We start from the raw sequence: 25,436 nt of genomic DNA, 5'->3' as shown, positions 1-25,436 counted from the left end.
GACAGCTCAGACCCTTGAGCCTGCTTCGGATTCTGTGTCTCCCTCTCTCTCTGCCCCTCCCCTACTCGTGCTCTGTCTCTCTCTCAAAAATAAACATGGAAACAAAAATTTTTAATGGAATCCTACAATATGTGGTCTTTTATGATTGGCTTCCTTCACTTAGCGTAACATTTGTGAGATCCATCAATATTAAAGCTTGTATCAGTAATTTATTCTTTTTTATTTGATTTATCCATTCATTATTTGATGAGCATTTGGGTTGTTTGCACTTTTTAGCTGTTGTAAATAATGCTCTTATGAAAGCTCATGTACAAGTTTTTGTGTGGACTTACTTTTTCATGTCCCTTAGGTGGAATTGCTTAGGAGTGGAACACTAAGGAGTGGAATTGCTGGGTTATATGAGAACTCTCTTTTTTTAAGTTTTTATTTTTATATTTTTGAGGGAGAGAGAATCCCCAGGCAGGCTCCATGCTGTCAGTGTGGGGCCAAATGTGGGGCTTGAACCCACAAACCATGAAATGATGACCTGAGCTGAAATCGAGTCAGACACTTAACCAGCTGAGCCACCCAGACGCCTCATATGATAACTCTTAAGTTTAACATTTTGAAGAACTACCAACTGTTTTCCAAAGCCACTGCACCCTTGTACATTCCTACCAGAAATATATGAGCTGAGCATTGCAGTTTCTCTACATCTCGTTAATACTTGTTATTAATCTGTTTTTTACTGTAGCCATTTTAGTTGGTCTAAAGTGATACCTCACTGGAGTTTTGATTTGCATTTTCTTGATGACTAATGATTGTTGAGTATGTTTTCAAGTGTTTATTGGCCGTTTGTATATCTTTAAAGAAATGCTTGTTCATTCAGATCATTTGCCCATATTTAAATTCAGTTATTTGTCTTTTTGCTGAGTTGTAAGCGTTCTTTATATCTTGTGTACACAAGTCCCTTATTAGAAATATGATTTGCAAATATTTTCTCTGATTCTGTGGGGTGTCTTGTCACTTTCTTAACAGTGCCCTTTGAAGCACGAAAGTTTAAAATTTTTATGAAGTCCAGTTAATGTTTTTCTTTGGTTGCTTGTGCTTTTGTTGTCATATTTAAAAAGTCATCATCTAACCCCAAATCATGGAGATTTACTCCTATGCTTTTTTCTAAGAGTTTTCCAGTTTTAGCTCTTACAATTTGATTCTTGATACACTTTGAGTTAATTTTTGCATCTAGTATGAGATAAGGATCCAGGTTCGTTCTTTGCATCTATTTATCCTGTGTTCCAACACCATTTGTTTGATGACTATTGTTTCCTCCACTGAGTTGTTTTGGTACCCTTTTCAAAAACCAATTGACCATAATGTCAAGGTATGAAGTAATCTTTTTAATATTAATGCGATGATTAATTTTCTAAAATATGTATATATTGTCTTCATTATTATAGGTTACTATTCGAGCCTCAGTTGGACCTCTTCATTCAAAACCAGTAACTACATCTCCCAGTAGCAGTGTTCCAAGCACTTCTTCTTTTCAAATCTCACCTCCAAGGTCTAAAAGTACAACTGCTAAAAATATAAAATCTACTACAAGTAAATCTAAGACAAATAGGCCTCATGCAGCTGTATCCAGTGCAAGTAAACCTCATGCCAAAAGGCAAGGTAGAGTTGCATCTAAATATAAGACCAAAAAAACCTCTTGTAAACAAAAGAAACAACGCAACAGAAAGAATAAAATCAGCATAGCTTTGAAGAACTTAAGGTAATATCTTTTATTCCTGATATGTAATATTTATTGAATATTAAATATTAAAGGTTTATTTTAATATAATTTACCATATCACAGAGCTCCCTTGTACATTGACATGATGATCATTTGTCTGGCCTAAAGGCCTAGAAGATAATAAAAAGGTACTTTTTACAACTGCAGAGCAGAACTAGAATTAGCGTTCATTGTACAGTTGTCATCATTTACACTAGTCTTCTATTTTGTGCTTATATCTTGTAATAATTGAATTGATTAATGCAGTCGTTTTATTCCAGGGAACATTAACTGGTGTTTGATTTTTGACACTTATTCTAGCTTATTGTTTCCAATCAAATTTTCAAATTATGTCTCTATTTAAAGATGCTAATTTAAACATCTTAGCTTTGATTAATAAAATGTTAAGGCTTTACCTTATTATTTTTGTTTTATGAGAAATTTTCATTATTTTTTTTCTGTCTCCATAAGGTGCCGTCGGGGAATTCACAAGTGCATTGAGTGTCATTCCAAAATAAAAGATTTTGCAAGCCACTTTTCAATATATATCCACTGTAATTTTTGCAAATACAACACTAACTGTAACAAAGCCTTTATAAATCATATGGTGAGGTAAGTTAAACATGTACACCACCAATCAAAATTGCTATTTAACAATTTTGTTTTTTAAAAATAAAGTTGTTTTTTTAGAAGCCAGTTTGTCACATAAGGGGCTAAAAGGATCTAGCAATAGGGAACATCTAGGATATTACTTAATATTATTTTCCAATGTAATACCTAATGAAATTAAGGGGACAAAAGTTTTAAGAGCAGTTAGACCAATGAAATTAGAATAGGTTTGTTAGGAAATTTGTTTTTCTAAGTCTTTTAAGAAGTGGTATTTTCAAACATAAAATTTTTAATGTTTTTAAAATATTTGTCAAATAAATACATGTAACCACAAGAGTGTTAGCCTCTTCAAAGGAGTCATTTTGAGAGACTCCAGGTTTGTCAAAGATGCTAAGAACAGTATTGGCACTCTCATGAATGGACTCTCTTCCTCCCTTCTCCCTCCCTTCTGCCCCTTCCCTTTCACCCATCTTTCTGTCCATTAGCCTTTCAAGCCATTTATCTTTGTATTCATTCAATGAAATGTGAAGTGAGAGACTATAGGTATATTTTAGTCATGATGCTGCTGTTAGAATTCCTTTTCAGACAAAAGTTCAGTTTGAGCACCTACCATGTACTATGTGCTAGAGAAAAACTTCAGAGACCACACTACTTCACTACTTTCATTTGAACCTCATTAGTAGTAGCTTACTTTATTCTTTCAGGAAGGATTTTTAAAAAATATGTAAGAATTGCTCAGATATAAATATGCTAAGTTGATTTTTCAAACAGGTCGTTCCATGTATTTTCAGTCAGAAATAAAGTGGTTTTCTTGCAGATAGATCATAACAAGACCTCTGTTACCTGTTACCCCCCTTCCTTACCACTGTCCCAATGTACTTCATCATATACAATATTTATTCATTTTGAGTTCTCATTACCTGATGATTTTGAGTCTTGACCCTTCTTTCCAGTGCAGCAGCACCAAACTTGATATCAACCTCACCCTTAAGGTCATCTGTTTTGAATGTTGCTTGCTTTTTGTCCTAGAATCTTTTATATCTTCAGTCATGTTTAACCTTACTATCCTTGAATCTCTTACCCTTTTTGATCTTTCTCTCTGCTGCTTTCCAAACTACCAAACTGTGTTTGATTTAATTATCTCTGAATCCATGATTTTTTTAAAAAAATGTTTATTTTTTGGGGGGCGCCTGGGTGGCGCAGTCGGTTAAGCGTCCGACTTCAGCCAGGTCACGATCTCGCGGTCCGTGAGTTCGAGCCCCGCGTCAGGCTCTCGGCTGGTGGGCTGGTGGCTCGGAGCCTGGAGCCTGTTTCCGATTCTGTGTCTCCCTCTCTCTCTGCCCCTCCCCCGTTCATGCTCTGTCTCTCTCTGTCCCAAAAATAAATAAAAAACGTTGAAAAAAAATTTAAAAAAAAATGTTTATTTTTGAGAGAGAGTGAGAGAGTGCAAGCAGGGGAGGGAGGGGGGGTGGGGGACATTTCAGGGTATCCGAAGCAGGCTCTGAGCTGACAGCAGAGAGCCCAATGCAGGGCTCGAGCCCGGGAACCACAAGATCATGACCTGAGCTGAAGTCTAACACTTAACCAACTGAACCACTCAGGCAACCCTCTGAATTCATGATTTTTAACTTTAATTTGGTTGTGCGTTTTTAAAAAGACCTCTTTATTTTTTTCTGCAGCACCTGTTTAAATCCTTTTCAATACCCTCAAGGTTTTATTTTAGTCTCTTAGTTGTTAGTCTCTTTCCTAGTAACTACCCAGAGGTCATCCTTCTCATTTTTTTCTTAACTTTTTTCTATCGCAAGTTTTTCCCCCTTTATCCAGGTATCTCAGAAAAAGACATTTCTCACTTTTCGAAAGCTAATCCTGCTTTCATTTGCATTCATCTCTTCCATTTGCTCCACAACCTTACTCCTTTATTTTGTGCCTTCATTTCATCTCTTTCTACCACATTCCTTCTGCCTGCTAATACTTTCAGGTATTTTTCTAGAATGAAGGAGATTTACGTTTTCTTTGTGTATTTTCTTGTCTTCCTTTTATTGTCAACATTTTCAAGAGTTTCTTTACTATCTTATTTGCTATTTCTTTACCCTTTGTAATTTGAGTATCGCCCCCACCTATCAGTTAAAGCTTCCCCTTTAAAGGTTATCAGTCATATCCTAATCATTAAACGTATTCATTATTTTTTATTCTTACTTTTCCGTGACTTCTTTAGAATATTTGATACTTTTCATCACTCACTTTTGAAAATCTTCTTGTCAACTTAAACTGTTACCATCACTTTTTTTCTTCCCTTTTGGCTACTTCTCTATTTCATTACCTTTTCTTTTTTTTGCCTCAGACTATTTTTTAGTTTTTAAGTTTTTAATTTTAGTTCCAGTATAGTTAACATACAGTGTTATATTAGTTTCAGGTGTACACGATGATGATTCAGCAATTCCATATATTACTGGGTCCTCGTCATGACAAGTGCACTTCTTAATCCACATCACCTATTTCACCCATCCCTTCCACCTCCCCTCTGGTAACCATCAATTTGTTCTCTGCAGCTAAGCATCTGTTTCTTGGTTTCTCTCTCTCTCTCTCTCTCTGCTGATTTGTTTTGTTTCTTAAATTACACATACGAGTGAGATTATCTGGTATCTATCTTTTCTGATTGACTTATTTCGCTTAGCACAATACTCTCTAGCTCTACCACATTGTTGTGAATGGCAAGATTTCATACTTTTTTGTGGCTGAATAATATTCCATTTGTGTGTGTGTGTGTGTGTGTGTGTGTGTACATATATATACCACATCTTCTCTATCTGTTCATCTGTTAATGGATACTTGGGCTGCTTCCATAGTTTGGCTATTTTAAATAATGCTACAATAAACATAGGGATGCATGTATGTATCCCTTTGAGTTTTTGCATTTGCGGGGCGGTGGGGGGAGTAGAAAACCAGTAGTGTGGTTACTGGATCCTAGGGTAATTCTATTTTTAACTTTTTGAGGGATCTCCACACTGTTTTCCACAGTGGCTGCATCAGTTTGCATTCCCACTAACAGTGCATGAGGGTTCCTTTTCCTGCACATCCTTGCCAACACCTGTTGTTTCTTGTGTTTTTGATCTTAGCCATTTTGACAGGTGTAAGGTGACATCTCATTGTGGTTTTGATTTGTATTTCCCTGATGATGAGTGATGTTGAGCATCTTTTCATGTGTCTGTTGGCCATCTGGATATCTTCTTTGGAGAAATGTCTGTTTATGTCTTCTGCCCATTTTTAATTAGATTGTTTGGTTTTTTTGGTGTGACTTGTATCAGTTCCTTATATATTTTAGATGCTAACCCTTTATTGGATATGTCATTTGCAAATATCTTCTTCCATCCAGTAGGTTACCTTTATTTCATTACTTTTTCTTTTTTTCAATCCTTCTTGCCTCTTTACTTTCCCTTTCTTGGTACCTTAATCACTCTCAGAATGTTATTTTACTTTTCTACTGTAAATCCTCCAATTTCAGTGCTGAGTTTTCCTCAGATCCATCTCTTCATCAGCTTGACAGATACTTTTATCTTTGACCCACTGGCATCTATGAAGAACAAAAATAAGTCAAACATTATTGTCTGTCTAGGATCCAAACTACTATCACCCCCAATACTCTTTAAGCTCAGTTTGTCTCAAGGTATCGTTTGCAGAAGTGTGGAGCATCAGCAAAATATAATACCCTTTAAGTTTCTGAAGCCTGTGGTGCTCTCTTGATCTGCCACCATTCATAATGACTTCCTGAATGTCTACCTGCTACAGTTTACAACTCTGCCTCCCATCTACTGCAGGGGTTTCCGTTCCGTGGTTGCCCTAAACCAGGCCCCAGCCAGTCTCTCTCAGTACACTGCTGGGAGGAATGCTGGTGTTTTCATTAATTGAAGTATAATTAACATAGATTAGTTTCAGGCGTACAATATAATGATTCTACAGTTCTATATATTGCTCAGTGCTCGTCAAGATAAGTGTGCTCTTAATCCACTTTATTTTGCCCATCCCCCTCCCCCCTCCTCTCTATCAACCACCAGTTTATTCTCTGTATTTAAGAGTTTAGGGGGTTTTTTGCCTCTTTTTTTGTTTCTTTATTTGTTTTGTTTCTTAATTTGCACATATCAGTGAAATCATAATGGTATATTTCTTTCTCTGGCTGACTTATTCTGCTTAGGATTATACCCTCTAGGTCTGTCCATGTTGTTGCGAATGGCAAGATTTCATTCTCTTTTATGGCTGAGTAATATTCCATTTTATATAGATAGATAGACACACCACATCTTTATCCATTCATCTGTCAGTGGACATAAGTTGAGTTGCTTCTGTATCTTGGCTATTATAAATATAATGGTGCAGTAAACATAGGGGTCGTTATCTTGGCATAAATACTCAGTAATGGAATTACTGGATTATATGGTAATTCTATTTTTGTTTTTTTGAGGAACCTTCATACTTTTTTCCACAGTGGCTGCATCAGTTTGCATTCCCACCAATAGTACATGAGGGTTCCTTTTTCTCCACATCCTTGCCAACACTTATTTCTCATGGTTTTTATTTTAGCCATTCTGACAGATGTTAATGTGATATCTCATTGAGGTTTTACTTTGCATTTCCCCAGGCGTGCCTGGTTGGCTTAGATTGATTCCAGGGTCTTGAGTTCAAGCCCCATATTGGGCACAGAGCTTTTTAAAAAAATTAATTTGCATTTCCTTGATGATTAGTGATATTAAGCATCTTTTCATGTTATCGGTCATCTGCATGTCTTTGGAAAAATGTCTCTGGACTATTTTGTTGTAGTCCCAGTAGTTTAATTTTGCTTTGGTTTCCCTTACCTGAGGAGACATACCTAGAAAAATGTTTCTACAGCTGGTGTCAAAGAAATTACTGCCTATGTTGTCTTCTAGGATTTTTATTGTTTCAGGTGTCACATTTAGGTCTTTAATCCATTTGGAGTTTATTTTTGTGTGTGGTGTAGAAAAGTGGTCCGGTTTCATTTCTTTGCATGTGGCTGTGCAGCTTTCCCAGCACCATTCATCAAAGATACTGTCTTTGTCAGTATCTTGCATCCTTTGTCATAGATTAATTGACCATGTAAGTGTGGGTTGATTTCTGGGTTCTCTATTCTGTTCCATTGATCTATGTGTCTGTTTTTGTGCCAGTACTATACTGTTCTGAACACTACAGCTTTGTAGTATATCTTGAAATCTGGAATTGTGATGCCTCCAGTTTTTTTCTTCTTTTTCAAGATTGCTTTCGCTATTCGGGGCCTTTTGTGGTTCCATGCATATTTTAGGATTATTTTTTCTAGTTCTGTGAAAAATGTTGTTGGTATTTTGAAAGCAATTAAGAATGCTGGTCTTTTATTCTGTGCCAAACACACGACTGCCCCAGTGGAGCTTTAATTCTACCCATAATTTATAGGAGATTAAATTGGAAAATATTTTTAGTGTTTCTTAAACCCATGGTCATTCCGTCCTCCTGTCTCCCATTTTCCATAGGTTCCTTGGCTGTCTTGTAGGACCTCCCATATCAGTTCTGTCCCCACATATTTCCAGTTGGCCTCAGGCTTCCTTTGTAACCTTCTCCTATTTTCCAGTGAGCCCCAACCCTACATTGCATTGTCATCACACACACAGAGCACTTATTATTAGCCTCATATAGAACCGAAAGCTTCCACTTCTACTTTTCTAAGGGCCTTTGCATTTCCCCTAATTCAGCGATGCCTTGCTTCCTTTGTTGCCTCAGGTACCCTCCCCCTGAATGGTACACCCTGACCCAGTGTGGACTTTTGTCATAGATTTGAGCTCTGCATCCACAGAAGCCTCATTTTCTTAGAGGTTGAGTACCTTTATTCCCAGCCCATACTAACTCTATAACCACAAATCAGGCCCCCCAAATTAATTAATCTTCCCCAACATATAGTTTGTTTCATATTCAGTATCTAAAGTGTCTTTCCTTATTTGTTATTCCTTGGAATCCCCCTCTCCTTCCCTTTCAGTTTACCTTCTTTTGTGAGGAATCTGATCCCCACAGCCACTTAATAGGAATCATTCCTTCCTTTGAGTTCTGTACCATTCAGCTATTCTGCCTCATATTAAATATGTGCCTGTCTTATCTACTTGAGAAACAGTTCTTTGCATTCATCATGGCACCTATTCTGCAGCTGTTTTCACAGGATTATAACTAGCCAGAATCTTCCTTTTCCCATGCATAGGTGGTATGCTGGTGATAGTTACCTTGTCTCTCAGCATAATCATTGATCTGTTGTGTTGGCTGGTTTGGGTCTGTCAGTGCAAGCTAGGGCCAGTGTTTCTCAAACTGTAGCTTGCATAAGAATCACCTGAAAAACTTGAACTGATTTCTGGGCCTCACTGCCAGCGATGAATTCAGTAGGTCTAGAATGGGACCTGAGACTTTGTATTTCTGATGATTTCCCAGGGGGTATGGATGCTGCTGGTCCATGAACCACACTTTTGGATACTGTTGTATGCTAGTCCTTGTTAATCCTGTCTGGTTTTTTAATACAGGAAAGCTTTCCTTCTCAGTTTAGAAGGGGATATAAAAGCTATTACCATTTGTTGCAAAATTTGGTTAGTGTTTTTTTTGTTCTGTGCATAGAGCTCTGTTTTCTTTAATTCGCTTTCCCTAAAGGCTCTCCTAATAATTGCAAAAGATTCTTTAAATGTTTCATTTTACTGATGGCAAGTAATGTAATTTATCCCAAGTAGCATTTACCTCAAGGATCATTCAGATTCTCTCCCCTTGCTAATAAGTATAAGAAAGTGATAATTATTATTCATAACAATTTATATTATAGCAAAATACGTTATTAGCAAATACCTTTTAAATTGTTTTCAACTCTTAGGGCACCTGGGTGGCTCAGTCGGTTGAGCGTCTGACTGTTGGTTTTGGCTTTGCTCATGATTTCATGGTTTGTGGGTTTGAGCCCCACATTAGGCTCCACGCTGACAGTGCAGAGTCTGCTTGGAATTCTCTAAAAATGAATAAATAAATAGTTTTCAACTCTTAATAGTTGAAAAAATTTAATTTTATGCTCTTTGCATTTTTAGCTTTGAGGGTTGTTTAAATAATGGTGAGGGTACTGATCATTTAAGAATATTCTCAGGAAGGGGCACCTGGGTGGCTCAGTCAGTTGAGCATCCAACTGTTGATTTCAGCTCTGGTCGTGATCCCAAGGTTGTAGGATCGAGCCTCGCATTGGGTTCTGTGCTAAGCATTGAGCCTCCTTGAGAATATCTCTCTTCTTCTGCCCCTCTCTCCTGCTCATGCATGCACACACTCTCTCTCAATATAATTAATTAATTAATTAACATTAAAAAAGAAAATACAAAATAAAAGTCTTGAATTAGGGACACTTATGTACCTCAGTCAGTTAAGCATCTGACTCTTGGTTTCAGCTTGGGCCATGATCTCATGGTTCGTAGGTTCAAGCCCCGCATCAGACTCTGCACTGCCAGCGCTGAGCCTGCTTAGGATTCTCTCTCCCTCTCTCTCTGCCCCTCCCTCGCTTGTACACTGTCTCTCTCTCTCTCTCAAAATAAATAAACATTTTTTTAATCTTGAATTAAACAGATGAATAATAGAATTTTAATAATTTAGCTCATGATCTTTTATTCAAAGCTAAGAAACTAAACATGTACTTGAAATATGTTCATAAAATTAATATGAATTACTGTATAATAACATCTCATCTGTCTGTTCTTTTTCCAGCTCTCATAGCAACCATCCAAGTAAACGGTTTTATATTTTTAAGAAGCATTCCGGAATTCTCAGGTAACTAGTTGATCTTTTTCCATTTTCTCTATTGAAAAATTCTAGTAACTTTTTTTTTTTTTTCTAGTAACTTTTTTAACCTGATTCTTGAGTACCTTGTTTGGAAAATGAAGTGATTACTACCAGACATAATACAGTTCTCTTCATTATAGCATAGAACAAAGCAGAAATAGCCTATATTCTCTGGCTAAACTTTGTTTCAGTGGTGTTAGGCAATAAGGCGAAACTTTCATGGATTTACATTATAAAATAAAAAATATTTGAAGATTAAAAAGAGGTTTTTTTTTTTTTCAACGTTTTTTATTTATTTTTGGGACAGAGAGAGACAGAGCATGAACGGGGGAGGGGCAGAGAGAGAGGGAGACACAGAATTGGAAACAGGCTCCAGGCTCCGAGCCATCAGCCCAGAGCCTGATGCGGGGCTCGAACTCATGGACCGCGAGATCGTGACCTGGCTGAAGTTGGACGCCTAACCGACTGCGCCACCCAGGCGCCCCTAAAAAGAGGTTTAAGATAATCTAGTAAATTGACTAACACATTTTGATTTTGAGCAATATATAGCCTTCATAATTCTTGGAATTTTTTTTTTCATTTTTAAATAAAGTACACAACCTATTTACTCTACAAAAGGAATTGCTGATGAACATTTTGAAAGGCACTGATAATTAACCCTAATTATACCACACACGCTTAGCTCAGAATCCACTATGCATCATTTTTCCACATTCTTCTGCTTTCTTTTTTACTTCATCTTCTTTTGTTTATTTTGTTCATGTTGTCATTGCTATTTGAAATATCAGTGCCAAGATTTTGGTAGCATCAAGATGTCTTAAGGCTAAGACGTAGACTTAAGTTTAGCCAGTACTTGTTTTGATGCTTTGGATTAATGGAAAAGCGGAATGGGAGATGATACATCTCAGGACCTTTGTATTCATTATTCCTTCTGTCTTGTTCACTCTTCCCCAGATATCTGCATGGCCAGTTCCTTCCTTTAAATCTCTAGTCTAGTGAGTGAGACTTTCTTTGACCACTCCATTTAAAATAGCATCCTTTCCCCTAGGCCCCATCCCCACCACTACCTATCTCCATTTATTTTATTTTTCTTCACTTTTTGCTTTCCACCATATTGTATACTTCACTCTTTTGTTTATTATCTGTGTCTTCTCACTGGAATGTGTGTGGTTTGGATATTTGTCTATGCCATATGTTTACTGAGCATTGAATAGTGCCTGACACATGGTAGGCATTCTGTAAATATTTGAGTAAATTAATGTACATGTTGAAAATTACATATGTGGATGATGTTGGACCAACAGTTCATAGGCAGAGGAAAGTTTGATTCTATTTTAAAAATATGTTCATGCTATTTTAAAAGTATTACTAAATTTAAGGAAATAGAATTTTTAAGAATGAAAAAGGACTTTTTAATTCTAAAGATGAGCGTTTATTTTATTTTTACATCATTGTTATCAAGCTCAGTTGTGTGGTTGATTCTTAAATTGATTCTATGACTTTAAAGATCTGAGACTTTTTTTCTCAATTTGGATGGGCCTCAGATTTAAATATAAAATTGATTAGTTTCTGTGTATGAGACTGAGCATATTTATAATTCTATAGAACAATAAATTTTGTAATTATTATTTTGTTAAAATGCAATGTTCATTTTTTTAATTTATTGTGTACCTATTATGTATAACACATCGTAGCAGTTCCCATAAAGATGACAGTGATGAAGAAGGCTTGTCCAACCTTCAAGGAATGTACAATATATGTTAAGGTGTGAATATAAGTAACTACAGTAACATAAGAAGGTTTGCAGGGGCGCGTGGGTGGCTCAGTTGAGCATCTGACTTCAGCTCAGGTCATGATCTCGCAGTTCGCAATTGCAGGAGGCACATGGACTGTTTAAGATTATTATGGTAGTTAACATTGACTTAATAAGAATCTGGGTTAAGGTGGTGAAGTGGTATTACACTGTTTAAGAACATGGGCTCTGAAATCAAAGGGCTCACTTTCAAATCTAATTTTGGCCTTGATAGGTTTTTAAACCTGACCCTGTCCTCTATAAAAAAGTAATAATTATAACACCTACGTCTTTGGTTTGTTATAGGATTCAGATAAGATAATATATCTAAAACCCTCAGCATGGCACAGAGTTAAGTGCTCAATAAATTGTTAATAATATAAAATATTTGAAATATTGACTATTTTAAGAAAAAAAAGAGTCAGAGATAATTTTGAGCCATTGTGTTGGGAGCATGACATCATAAGAGAGATTGGTTAGGGGGAATGGTTTTTGGCACTGGGGAGGAAAGCACAATTTCAGTGTATGAAGATCATTTTTGATGTTCCGGCGTGACACCCAGGTATAAATATATAGCAGGCTGTTAAGACTAGAACCACAGGGGAGCAGTCAGTCTAAGGTATGCTACTGGTTTTTATTCCTTGACACGTCGAAGTACTTAAATTTAAAGCATCCAGTGAACTATAAAACTATGTTTATGCTCGTTAATTGGTAATAACAATAATTAAATTATATGATTTACTTTTAAAGCCTTCCCATTTCTTTTCTAATTTTATCACCTCTAAAATAAGATACTAGATTATAGGCTCCACAGAGTTTGCCCTCTTTTGTTCACTCTTGTATCCGTCACATCTAGCAGTAGAGTGTGTGGAAAGAAGGTCCTCAGAAATGGGCCAAAGCACGGAAAGAATGTGACTTGCACAAGCTACACAAATTGTTAGTGGAGCCACGATTAAGCTTTAGGTCTCTTGACTCTTGTCCTTTAGCAACCAGTATGAGAGGAAGTGGTTTATAAAGCAGTAAATGTTAGCATAACTTAAATGTGGCTATGTCATTTTCTAGGTACCATTTCAGATAAATCAGGCTTATAGAACAAAATTGGCAATTGATGGTCATAACACATAAAAAGCAAATCAAGAGTTATTACATGGAAAAATAATTATTGAACGTGCCTATGGACTTGGATAAAAGATGAAAACCTTTGCTTTCCTTTCTTCTTCATAGGGGCATTACTCTAGTGTGCCTTAAATGTGACTTCCTAACTGATTCTTCTGGCTTAGATCGTATGGCTAAACACCTAAGTCAGCGTAAAACTCATACTTGCCAAGTTGTAATAGAGAATGGTATGTATTTATAATTGTGTTACTTTGAATTTCTGATACTTATTCCAGTACTTTTGATCAGCCACAATATGGGCTCTTACATACTAAACTGATGGTGTCACTCATCACCTATACTACTGTAAATGTAAACCTCTTCTTCTAATTTCAGTTCCTGAAAGTACCTCAACTTCTGAACCCTCGTCTGAGTAAGTTTAATTTCCATTTCGTGCATTTTTCTTTGATGGATTTTAGCACTGTTGCATTTTTAAATGTACCATTAATAGAAATGAAAAATATTAAAGTATTTTGTTTTTGTTTTTGTTTTTAAAGCGCTTGTTGAAATAGATTCCTGCTCTATGGAGCTCGTGCAACCTGGTGCAAGACAAGTTGGAATTTCCTAAGTTCAAAGTTCTGAAGTGTTTTCTTACACAAAGGCAGTTTCCTAAGTTCAAACTTCTGAAGTGTTTTCTCACACGAAGGCGGTTAAGCAGTTCATGACACTAGTTCTGATTCAGCTCTTTTCAGCTTTCAGATGGCACTAGATTCTTATTCCACCTTATCTTTGTGTCAGGTTAACATATCTTAACATAAGCTTTTTTCTCCAGTTGGCTCTCTCCAAAAATAGCTTTTGTTGCCATGGTCGTTTTTGCTTTGCTTAAAATAGTTTGTGTTTTTCTCTGCTGTACTTGCCTTCAGAATATTGCATTCCAAATGATATGGCTATTCATTTTCTTTGTCTGTTTTGTCTGGTTTCTTAGTTAATTTCTTATAAGTCTTACATTTTTAGGTCAGATAGCTGTCTTTTTCCTCTTTCCTTGTCTGTCATTGTTCTATTTTTCATATTTTTCAGATGCAGAAGCAACACAGAAATTTCAAAAAATGTCCAGGATACTCCTGGTCAGTGTCCCCCTTCGATGGACACAACTGATGCCTGTTCTCTCTTTCCAAGGAATGTGAATTATTTGACTGTGAGACCTCCTCTAGATTGTGGCCTTAAGAAATCAGATCTTGGGGAGAGTCCCTTCCTTCATGACTGGCCTCCCATAAGGCTGATGCTAATTTGGCCAGAGATGACCTCAAGGCCCACCAAATTGAGCACAACTTCCCACTGGGGGCTTTGGTTCTTGATCTTACGCTTATGGGTTCATTCTGACCAAGAAAGGCCCATCAAATCAATGCTTCAACGTCCAAGTTGGAGTTTAATCATTTTGGCTGCTGCCCTTTAATCTTCGTCTAGTATGCATGCAGTCCAAGGAATATAAAAACTGGTTGTGTAGGGAACCAAGGTTACTTTCATGTTCTTGGAAAATAAGTTTCTAAAATTACAGTTCCAAAGTTATAGTTATTTGTACTGTCATTTAAAGTTTTATCCAGTATTAATCCTAGGAGTTTTCAGCAATACTAATATTCAATTTTTTTAAGTTTAATTTTATCTTGATTTTATGTTGTTCTTCACCAAATTTATTGATGTGTGTTTGTTATGTCCACTTTTATCTCTTTTCTTTAAAACTTTTGTTTTGTGTTTGTTTTGTTTTGTTAAGAACTCCAAGAAATTCTTTAGAATTCTCTACAAATTTCACGTAGCTACCTATTGATAGCTTCTAGATTTGGTAGTTGTTCAGACCACTAGACAGGATTACATCTTCTGTCTGTCTTGGGACTATCATTAACATTATCTTAGTGATTAGGAGCTCAAAGACATAAAGAATTGGCAAAAAACACTTCCTACAGCCCTTAAAACAAATTTTAAAGTTATGTTTCTGTACATCTAATACATAATATCTTCTTAGCCATTAATGTAATTCCTTTGGATAAAGATAATATATTCAGAAAATATTGGGACCAAAAAATGCACTTGTTTCTTGCCCATATATATATAGATGTATATTTTTTTTAATTTGGTGTTTGTTTATTTTGGTTACATTGAATATAGATTTGCTGAACAGTTTTGATGTTATTACTTATTTTTTTAATAAAATTTGTATTGGTAAAGTGCCTCAGGAATTATTTTCTCATAAATAACGTCATATAAAAGCTGTAGATTTTACCATGTAACTAGGAGCATTGCTTTGCTTCTTACATGGAAGCCTGATTCCTTGGCCTACAGACTGAGAGCTTCACCAAATGCATCTTGCAGTTTTTCCTCCAGCACGGTTAAAAGTTCACTATTTATACTTTACTAATTTCTTGGACTTTGGAGGCTGACAAAGCCCCTTTGTGATCTTAATAACTATTAAGGTGGTCAGGCTTTGAAGTTATTTGACTCCATCATGAGTGGTTTTTTCATCTTAACATCAGAACTTCTTATACTTTTTACTTGCACTTTGAAACTGTCTTAGTCCCTTTGGGCTGCCATAACAGTATCATTGACTAGGTAACTTATGAGCAACAGAGATGTATTTCTCATAGTTCTGGAGGCTGGAAAGTCCATGATCAAGGCACGGGCAGATTGAGTATCTGGCGAGGACCCACTTCCTGGTGCATAGAGGGTCATGTTATTGCTGCATCCTCCTGGCAGAAGTGGGGAGAAAGTTCTGTTGTGTCTAATTTATAGGGACATTGGGGCGCCTGGGTGGCTCAGTCGGTGAGGCGTCCAACTCTTGAGTTTGGCTCAGGTCATGATATCATGGTTCGTGAGGTCAAGCCCCGTGTCAGGCTCCATGCTGTCAGAGCTTGGGATTCTCTCTTTGCCTCTGTCTCTGCCCCTCCCCTCTGCGCAGCTGGCTTGCAGGTGCCCTCTCTCTCTTTCAAAGTAAATTAACATTTTAATTTATAAGGTTACTAATCCCATTCATGAGGGCTCCACCCTCATGATGCAGTCATCTCCCAAAGGCACACCTCCTAATGCCATCACATTCAAACATTCAGCTTATAGCAGAGACATATTGAAAGCCAATTTCAATGACCACCTGTTATGTAATCTATTTGTAATTCAGTCAAAAATGTGGAATCTATTAGTTTTAATTTTCCAGACATTTTTTTAATGTTTATTTATTTATTTATTTATTTATTTATTTTGAGAGAGGGAACGTGAGCAGGAGAGAGGCAGAGAGAGGGGGAGAGAGAGAATCCCAAGCAGGCTCTGCATTGCCAGTGCAGAGCCCAACGGGAGGCTCAAACTCATGAACCATGAGATCATGACCTGAGCCAAAATCAAGAGTCAGACGTTTAACCGACTGAGCCACCCAGGCACCCCCAGACTGATTTCTGTTGTAAATGATTTTCCAAAATCTCTAAAAGTGTGGTTTGTTAGTAGTGTTTCTACTACTACTTGTTTCTTAGTAGTAGACTTGACAATATTCGAGTCTTTATTTCCATATCTGTCCCTCTAGAATGTTTTTTCATTCACCATCTTTTTTTTTACTTTTCAAAAATTGTAATGAAAACATATAAATTTTTGCCATATTAACCATCTTCAAGTGAAAAATTAAGCACCAATTACACCAAGTTTTAAGCTTTTACCCAGAAATAACTTCTTTGTGGTTTCAACATAGATTCTCTTTTTATATACAGATATTTTCTCTGGATCTGTTATAGTTCAAGAATATGATAAACCAAAACACATTGTTGCTATAGCAATATTTTAGATAGGGGTACAGCTTTTTGTTCTTCCAATAAGATTCTGTTTCTTACAGTTTGTATTAGGTTCATTTTCTCAAAGTATAATACTCTTAAAGTTCTGTATCCTGTAGCACCATTTTTTTTGCTTTGTTTCAATAAAACATTTCAGTCACTACTAAGCTTCTTATTATAGGCAGTTAGTTGAGTGTTAATTGGTGCAAATGAGTATTAGCTCTACATTTTGATCCCATTACCCTCAGGGTATTCTAAATAGTTCTTTCACTTGATTTAGAAATAGCCATCTCTCACATGTGTGCTTTTTAAAAGGTTACAGCTGAATAAAGGTGTGATTGGCTCAGTTTCAATCCATCACCATTATTAGAAAAATAACCTCCGAACTACAGAGACTTAGCTTCTTGTCCTTTTTTGTCACACTTTGCCAAAACATCTCTTTGGGCTTCACTTCCTTGTTCAGCAAGTACTTATTGAGCACTTACTATGTGCCTAACACTATTCCAGGTTCTGGAAAAACAGACTGAAATCTCTTCCCTGGTGGAGCTTATATTTCAGTGGCGGAAGACAAGACAATAAAAAATAAGAAATTTATATAGTATGTTAGATGATGATCAATGCAACGGAGCAAAATAAAGTGGGCAAGGAGGATGGTAAGTATGGGCTGGGGTTGGGAGGTTGCCATTTTAAATCTGGTGGTCAGGATAGGACTCTGTGGGAAGAGGACCTTGAGTAAGGACCTGAAGGAAGTGAGGAAGTAGGCCACTTGATTATCTATTGGAAGAGTGTTCCACAGAGAGAATAGCAAATGCAAAAGCCCTGAAGAGAAAATTGGAACCCCTACACATTGCTGGTGGAAATGTAAAATGGTTCAGCAACTGTGGAAAACAGTTCAGCAGTGCCTCAAGAAATTAAAACGTGGAATTACCATATAACCCAGCAGTTCTGCTCCTAGGTATATATCCAAAAGAATCAAAAAGCAGGGACTCAGATACTTGTACATGCATGTTCATAGCAGCATTCCTCCCAATGGCTAAAAGATGGAAACAGCTCAAGTGCCATCAATAGATGAAGGAATAAATAAATTGTGGTAGATTCATACAATGGGATAATATTTAGCCATAAAAAAAGGAATGAAGTACTGATTCATGCTACAATGTGGATGGACCTCAAAAACATGCTATGTGAGAAAAGCCCGTCACAAGAGATCACATATTGTATAATTTCATTTATGTGCAATATCCAGAATAGATACATCCATAGAGATAGCAGATTGATGGTTGCCAGGGCCTGAGAGGGGAAGTGGGAATGGGCAGTGACTACTTAATGGGTACACGGTTTACTTTGGGGTATGATGGAAATGTTTAGGAAAGAAATATAGGTGGTTGTACAACATTGTAAATGAACTAAATGCCACTGAATTGTTCAAGATGGTTGAGTTCTTAAATTTTGATTTTAAATTATGTGAATCTCACCTCTACAAAAACAAACTTAAGTTTAGCAAATTAGGAATTTGAAGGAAACCTTTTTAACCTAACCTAATAAAAATCAGCTAACATAATGTGATGCAAGGTAGAAATAATGAGTCCTGAAATAAGGTCATGCTTGGCTCATGGAACAGCAACAAGACCGATGAGGCTGCAGTGGAGGGGGTGTTGGACAGGGGAGCTTGTAGTAGGAGATGGGGCCTGTGAGATGATGTGGGCCATGTAGTATAGGGACTTCTAGGCAATTGTAAGGATTTGGCTTTCACTCAGAGATAGGAAGCCATTAGTGGATTTTGAATGGAGAAGTCTTTTATACCTCAATGAAAAACAAAAATTCTGAGGTGCCTAGGTGGCTCTGTCGGTTAAGCAGCAGACTCTTGGTTTCAGTTCAGGTCATGATCTCAAGTTTCGTGAGTTTGAGCCCCGCATCGGGCTCTGCGCTGACAGTGCAGAGCCTGCTTGGAATTCTCTCTCTCTCTCTCTCTCTCTCTCTCTCTCTCTCTCTCTCTCCCCCTCCTCCACACACACGCACAGGCACTCTCTCAAAATAAATAAATATACTTAAAGGGAGAGGTCCCTCAAAAAAATTGAAAAAAGAAAAACAAACATTCTTAATTACAGTCTTAACAGGATCACTAGTTGCTGTCTTGAAAATAAGCTGTAGGGGACCAAGGGCAGAATCAGGGAGGTCAGCTAGGAAGCTGTTTTAACAATCCAGATGGAAGATAGTAGAGGTTTAACTAGGATAGGTGAAAGTGTAGGTGATAAGTGGCTCAACTGGGGGACTATCTTGAAGGTTGAGCCAACAGAATTTGTTGGTGGTTTGGGTATGAGGTATGAGAGGAAAAGTGTTGTGGAGGACAGCACAGCCATTAGTCTAAGCAACTGGAAAGGTGATGTTGTTAACTGAGATGGAGAAGACTAAAGGAGGAGTAGATTTGGAAGGGAAGATGAGGACTTTGATTTGGGACATGTTTGAATTTGAGATGCCTATTAGATATGCTGGTGTGGATGTCATGGACATCCTGATGTGTGAGTTTGGGGTTTAGAGGAGAAGTCCAGGCTGTCAGTAACATTTAAATTTATTAAAGAGTTACAAGACTATGAAATCACCAGGGGATAGACTAGGGATAGAGTAAGGACAGGGTTCACAGATTGAGCTCCAGGGCATTCCAACAACAAGAAGTTAGAGAGATGAGAGGGAATCAGCAGAGGAGAGAGTAAGGAGTTGCAGATAATGTGAGAGGAACTCCAGGGTAGTGACCATGTCCTTGATCTCAGAGGTCCTATTTGTACACCATGGGTACTAAATTGTTCTAGAGTTCTTGGATTCTATGATGCTATTTTGGTTATACCTAAACATCAGTTATAAATTGTTCTTAGAAGAAAGTGAATTCAGAATGCCACATACCACTATCCCCAAATAGCAGAAACAGGCACTCTCTCAAAATTAATAGAATGAAATGCTCCAGTTAGTCCTAGGCATGGTTAACTCCCCACCATGGACTTTTGTAAAAATAACACTCTTCCACTTCTGCAAAAGAAAGTATCTATATTGGGGCGCCTGGGTGGCTCAGATGGTTAAGCATCCGACTTCGGTTCAGGTCATGATCTCACAGTTCATGAGTTCAAGCCCCGTGTCAGGGGGCTCTGTGCTGACACTTAGAGCCTGGAGTCTGCTTCGGATTCTGTGTCTCCCTCTCTCTCTGCCCCTCCGCTGCTCACACTCTGTCTCTCTCTCTCTCTCAAAACTAAATAAACATTAAAAATTTTTTAAAAAAGAAATCATCTAGATCTAGAGTGAGTGTCCATAATTTATAAATGGTCTGCAACATAAAGGTGCCATGGTCAAACTTAGGAAATACTGGGTTATACTTGTATAGATTATTATTGGATTGTTCATGCTACATGCGTTTGGTTCTCTAAGAGAACTCAGCACTTATTTTGACCCTGGAATTTCTGCACCCCCCCCATACTTAATAACTTCTAAACATTAATCTCCACAAGATATAGTGTAGAATGCTGACCTAGATTAGTTATTAGTCAGATTTTCTGAACTGGAAAATAAAAAATAGTTGAATGAGGGTGTTGACTAAGATGAACTTCTAGACATTTCATTCATGTTCATGAATCATTTGTAAGGTGGAGTATGTAACAGGTTAGCAGTATCCATTTTCATAGTCTTAGAAATTATATCAGGAAAAAAATTGTATGTTCATTATGATGTATGTAAAATCTAAGAAATGAATAACTGGAACAGACCAGTAATTTGTGTTGGAGGGTATGGTCATCTTAAATTATTTCAAACTCAAGAAGCTTCAGGCTCTTATCGTAATAATGTCTAGCTTCTCTCTATAACTTGTTATGCTTAGCTTATCAGTCTACCCACTTGCCTACTTTTCTTGCAACTGTTACTATTTTTAGCCTGTTATCTATTAAGGGGTTTCTTTGTGAAGTTTACTTCCTGCTTACACAGCTTCAAGAGATCTTCCTTGATATGAGCTTTGATACCTGACCCCAGAGTAAACCCTCCCTGTACCATAAAGGGGCAGTGTGGGTGAGTGGCTAAGAGCCCAGGCTCTGCAGCAGACTGCCGAGGTTGGATGGAGTTCGTGGCCCTACCAATGTCCAAATGTGTGTGACTTTGAGCTCCGTGCCTCAGTTTCCTCATTTTTAAAATGCAGACACCAGTACCTACTCATAAGGCTGAAGGAATTAAATGACTTCACACTTACGTATACACACTTAGAACAGTGGTTGGCACACAGGAATGTAAGTCCCCATTGTTACTATTATTGTTAGTTTATTACCACCCTTCCTGATTTTATTTTTGTTTTCATTTTATTCAGATAGATCTTCAGCCTATTTTTCATTCTGACCTTTCTACAATCATTTCTGATAAGCTTCTTTTCCTAACCCATTGTGTCTTTCTTGAGAGTCATTGTTGAAGCACATAGTACTGGGTGGGCATGCCATTAGATTTGTGGTGTCGCAAGCACACCAGACTTTTATTTTTATGGAAGTTATATGAGTGCTCCTAGGTTCATCTGAGTCATAACTGCCTTTTTAAATAATATTAAGGTATTTTCCCTAAATTATACTGCCTTACTCTTGACCACACCATGGTTTGCCTCACACTCAAACTCACACACCTCACTTCTCTGATTCTGAGATCCTTCTGCAGCCTCACCCCTGTCACTTGGTTATTCGACCACCTGAAAAGCTTGCTGTCATTAACAAACTCAGGCTAGTGTGTATCTCTTATGTTTTTAATCTCTCATGCTGAAACATGCGTGTTTATCCATACCACTGTAACGTATGGTGGTGTAAACAGCTAAGCCTTGAAATAAGACAGTCCTAGGTGTAAATCCTGGTTTTGTGTCTAACCAGTTGTGGAGCCTCAAATAAACTACCTCAAGCCTCAGTTTCTCATCAGTGAAAGGTATGTAATGACAATTTCCTCACAAATTTGCTATAAGGATTGTGTGTGTGTGTAAGATTTGGTACTGTCTTTTAAAAATTTTTTTAGTGTTTATTTATATTTGAGAGAAAGGGACAGTGTGCAAGGGGGGGCGGTGCAGAGAGAGAGGGAGACACAGAATCTGAAGCAGGCTCCAGGCTCCAAGCTGTCAGCACAGAGCCCGATGTGGGACTCGAACCCACGAGCCGTGCGATCATGACTTGAACTGAAGTTGGATGCTGAACCGACTGAGCCACCCAAGTGCCCCTGATTTGGCACTGTCTTGACAAAAAGTAGGCATTCAATAACTGCTGCTGCTTACACTACTGCCCCTAATGTTAGTGCTATTCCTGCTGCTGCTTCTGCTGTTATTGCTTTCATTGCTGTTGCTACTATTACCACTGCTGAGAGAAGACCCTGGAAGCTGCTCGTGTGGAATCTTCTCATTGACAGTTTTAGTGGCAATCCATCAGGACTGTGGTTATCTGTAACTTTGTCTTATAGTGCCCAGGTCTTGTAATACATTCCTCCAAACTGCTGGGTGGGTGATGTGTTCTCACAGTGCTTCAATTACGTGTGGTATAATTCTCTAACATTGAAAATGAGTGTAGTTCTGTCTAAAGGCTATGAAATGACACTGTCTTGTTGAAAACTAGTATAGAATCCAGTCTACTGTGGAGGAAAACATTTCTCTTGTGCTTAGAGAGTCCTTTCCTTACAGGAAACTTTTAAGTAATTGTTACCAGGAATTCATTTCCAGGAATTTCAGCTACTTATCCAATACTATTAATTTTGTGGAAAAGTATAATTGTAAATACCAGCAGTAAAGTGGCACATTGGACTTGCTGCTGTCGACACAGAGCCCACTTTGGGTCCTCTGTCCCCCTCTCTGCCCCTTCCCCACTTGTGCTCTGTCAAATATAAACATTAAAAAAAAGAAGTACCCTTGTTTTCAGAGGTAAAGGATATTGTCACTCAATCTTGGAATTGCTGTTTGCCCCTTATCATCTTCTCCCTTCTCCAATTCTCCAACATATCTACCTGACTACATTCATTATAGAAGGAACATTTTAAGTTGTACAAGTTTCTTTTCTTGATAAAATGTTGACAATAGAATGAGGTAATTCTGTTTCGCAAACCTTTGGAGCCTCAGAGCATAAGAATTCTTGAGTGAATCAGTAAATATCTTAAGCTTAGAAAATTAGGCTATTTAATCAGTTGTCTGATATTGATTGGATCAAATGTCCTAAAGACCACAGTGTGAAGTGATTTTCAAAGTTTATTTAGTTCTTTTGGTGACTTTCAAGTGGCTTTGTGGTCAAATTATCTCAGTTCTGAATAATTTAAAACCAGAATATATTCAATGCAGATTCATTTTCAAAACTGAATGATCAGGAAAAACCTGAATGTCTTCCATTTTCATTTCTTCCCTGTGCCCTTTGTATCAGGGAAATTGAATAAGTATAATATATGAATTTTTTCTGTAAACTACATTTCACATATGTTATCTTAGTTAAACTTTCAAAAAAGTCTTGTAAAGATGATTTTCAATCCCATTTTACAGATAAACAAACTGAGTTCACTTGTCATTCTGAAAATAAAATGGTATCAGAAAGTACTGACTTGTTCATGTTACGGAAACATCATCCTCCCTGCTCTGGTTTTAGTCAAATCTGAGCATTTTCATTAATGAAAACAAGCACAATTTCAAAGCTGACTCCTTTTTATTTTTTAATTTTTTAATGTTTATTTTTGAGAGAGAGAGAGTGCGCACAAACAGGGAAGGGGTAGAGAAAGGGAGACAGAATCTGAAGCAGGCTCCGGGCTGTCAGTGCAAAGCCCAACGTGGGGCTCAAAGCCACGAACTATGCCATCATCACCTGAGCTGAAGTTGAATGCTCAACCGACTGAGCCACTCAAGCACCCCAGCGCTGACTTACAATCTGTAGACAAATAAGCAATCCTTATTCAGAGGCCTAAAACTGCATTGTCTTCATAGGGGGCTTAAAATACATGTGGACCTTGAAAAAAACCTAATGCATGATCACACTGTACATTGGAATGGAAAACTGGAAAGAATCTTAGAGGTCATTTCTTCCCATCTCAAATGGTGCAAAGAAGCTCTTCTAAAATACCCCTTTTGAAAACAGTTCCAGGGGCGCCTGGGTGGCTCAGTCAGTTAAGCATCCGACTTCGTCTCAGGTCATGATCTCACAGTTTGTGAGTTCAAGCCCCACGTCGGGCTCTGTACTGACAGCTCAGAGCCTGGACCCTGCTTCGGATTCTGTGTCTCCCTCTCCCTTTGCGTCTCCCTCACTTGTGCTCTGTCTTTCTCTCTCTCTCAAAAATAAATAAAATTAAAAAAAAATTTTAATGAAAAAAAAAAGAAAACAGTTCCAATTGTTAAAGCCAGCCCATTCCTAGACTTTCCATCTCCTTATCCTGCCCTCACTCCTAGGAGGACAGTTTGATCCCTGGCTGCCTACTCAGTCCCTGCCCCCAGGTTCTGGGCCTATACCTGAGCTAATAGTGACTTCACTAGCTCAAGACCCAGTGCCTAGCATCCACTCCCATTTCATCTATTACTTGGTGTAAGTGCAGCAGGGGTGGAGTCCTTAGTCTCAGGCCCAGGAGCGCATCTTTCTCTCAGGCTTACGAGAAATAGAGACGAATAAGAGAAGTTAGCATTGTGGCTCTAGCTGTGCAGTTAGACGGACCTGGGCTATACCCTGCTCTAACACCGGGCAGCATTGTGACCCTGAACAAGCTACTGTGATCATTCTGTGCCTCAGAGGTGGTTGTGAGGATTACACATGATAGTTCCTGTTAGGCACATAACAGAGTACTTAGCAGTGCATCGTAAACAATGTTAGCTGCCACTAATAATTGTCGTTATTTCAGTTGGAGGTATAGAGGTTGGAAACTAGGCTAGGTCTGATATTCTTCCCATCTAATGATCTCCCTGGAAGGATAGGCGAGACCACAATAGCTGGGGTCCATCCTCTTTATCTGAAGCATTGAGATTTCCACCTGGGATTGGTGGGTAAGGATCAGGTAGGCCAGATTTCTTACCTATGCTTTTACCTGGCACTTCCTCCAGTACTTTAAGATTAAATGCAAAGGGTCACATACTTAGTCACTAGGGAAGGGATTAAGTACCAACTGGAGAGCTCAGGTCATGAGGTCTGTTTCCCAGTCTATTTCAAGACTGTCATGGTGTAGAGGAGCATCCTTGTGCCCTCAATGGTGTCTCTTAAGGCTCTCAGGCCTCCTTACCTACCCAGCTTCAAAACTTCTCTCCCTGGGCAGATGAGCTGCTTCTCAATGTCTCCTCTCCCTCCCTGCTGCCACGCTAGTAGTTCCTACCAGGGTTCACAGATTTCCCTTAGGAGAGTTGAACCCCAGGGATTTGATAGAGGTAGCTTACTTAGAAGAGTAAGCTTAACATGAGCTCTCCCCTCTTAACAAATTTTAAGTGTTCTTAAACAAAAAAAAGTACACACAAAAAAAGCACAAAGAAACTTTTGGAGGTGATGGATATGTTTATTACCTTGATTATGGTAATGATTTTATGGGCATATGCCTATGTCCAAACTCATTAAGTTGTATAAATTAAATAAGC

General features: G+C 37.9%; 1 protein-coding gene across 7 annotated transcripts in view; it reads left to right on the top strand.

Moving 5' to 3' along the window:
- Positions 1-25,436, top strand: part of ZNF280C (zinc finger protein 280C) — an 82,363-nt gene that overhangs the window by 47,593 nt on the left and 9,334 nt on the right. For 6 of the 7 annotated variants that reach the window (XR_007148989.1, XR_007148988.1, XR_007148992.1 and 3 more), the window contains exons 15-20: positions 1,437-1,750; positions 2,222-2,362; positions 10,106-10,168; positions 13,197-13,315; positions 13,464-13,500; positions 17,375-17,520. Coding sequence is in view for 1 of the 7 variants with exons in the window: in XM_047844303.1 (XP_047700259.1) it covers positions 1,437-1,750; positions 2,222-2,362; positions 10,106-10,168; positions 13,197-13,315; positions 13,464-13,500; positions 13,625-13,634 (684 nt within the window). In the remaining 6 variants the exon portion in view is untranslated. Of the gene's footprint in view, positions 1-1,436; positions 1,751-2,221; positions 2,363-10,105; positions 10,169-13,196; positions 13,316-13,463; positions 13,501-13,624; positions 15,287-17,374; positions 17,521-25,436 lie in introns of those variants that run through there. The other variant, XM_047844303.1, reaches the window with a different exon arrangement.

Source organism: Prionailurus viverrinus, chromosome X (genome assembly GCF_022837055.1).
Source record: "Prionailurus viverrinus isolate Anna chromosome X, UM_Priviv_1.0, whole genome shotgun sequence".
Lineage (NCBI taxonomy): Eukaryota > Metazoa > Chordata > Mammalia > Carnivora > Felidae > Prionailurus > Prionailurus viverrinus.
This window is presented reverse-complemented; position numbering and strand designations above follow the sequence as displayed.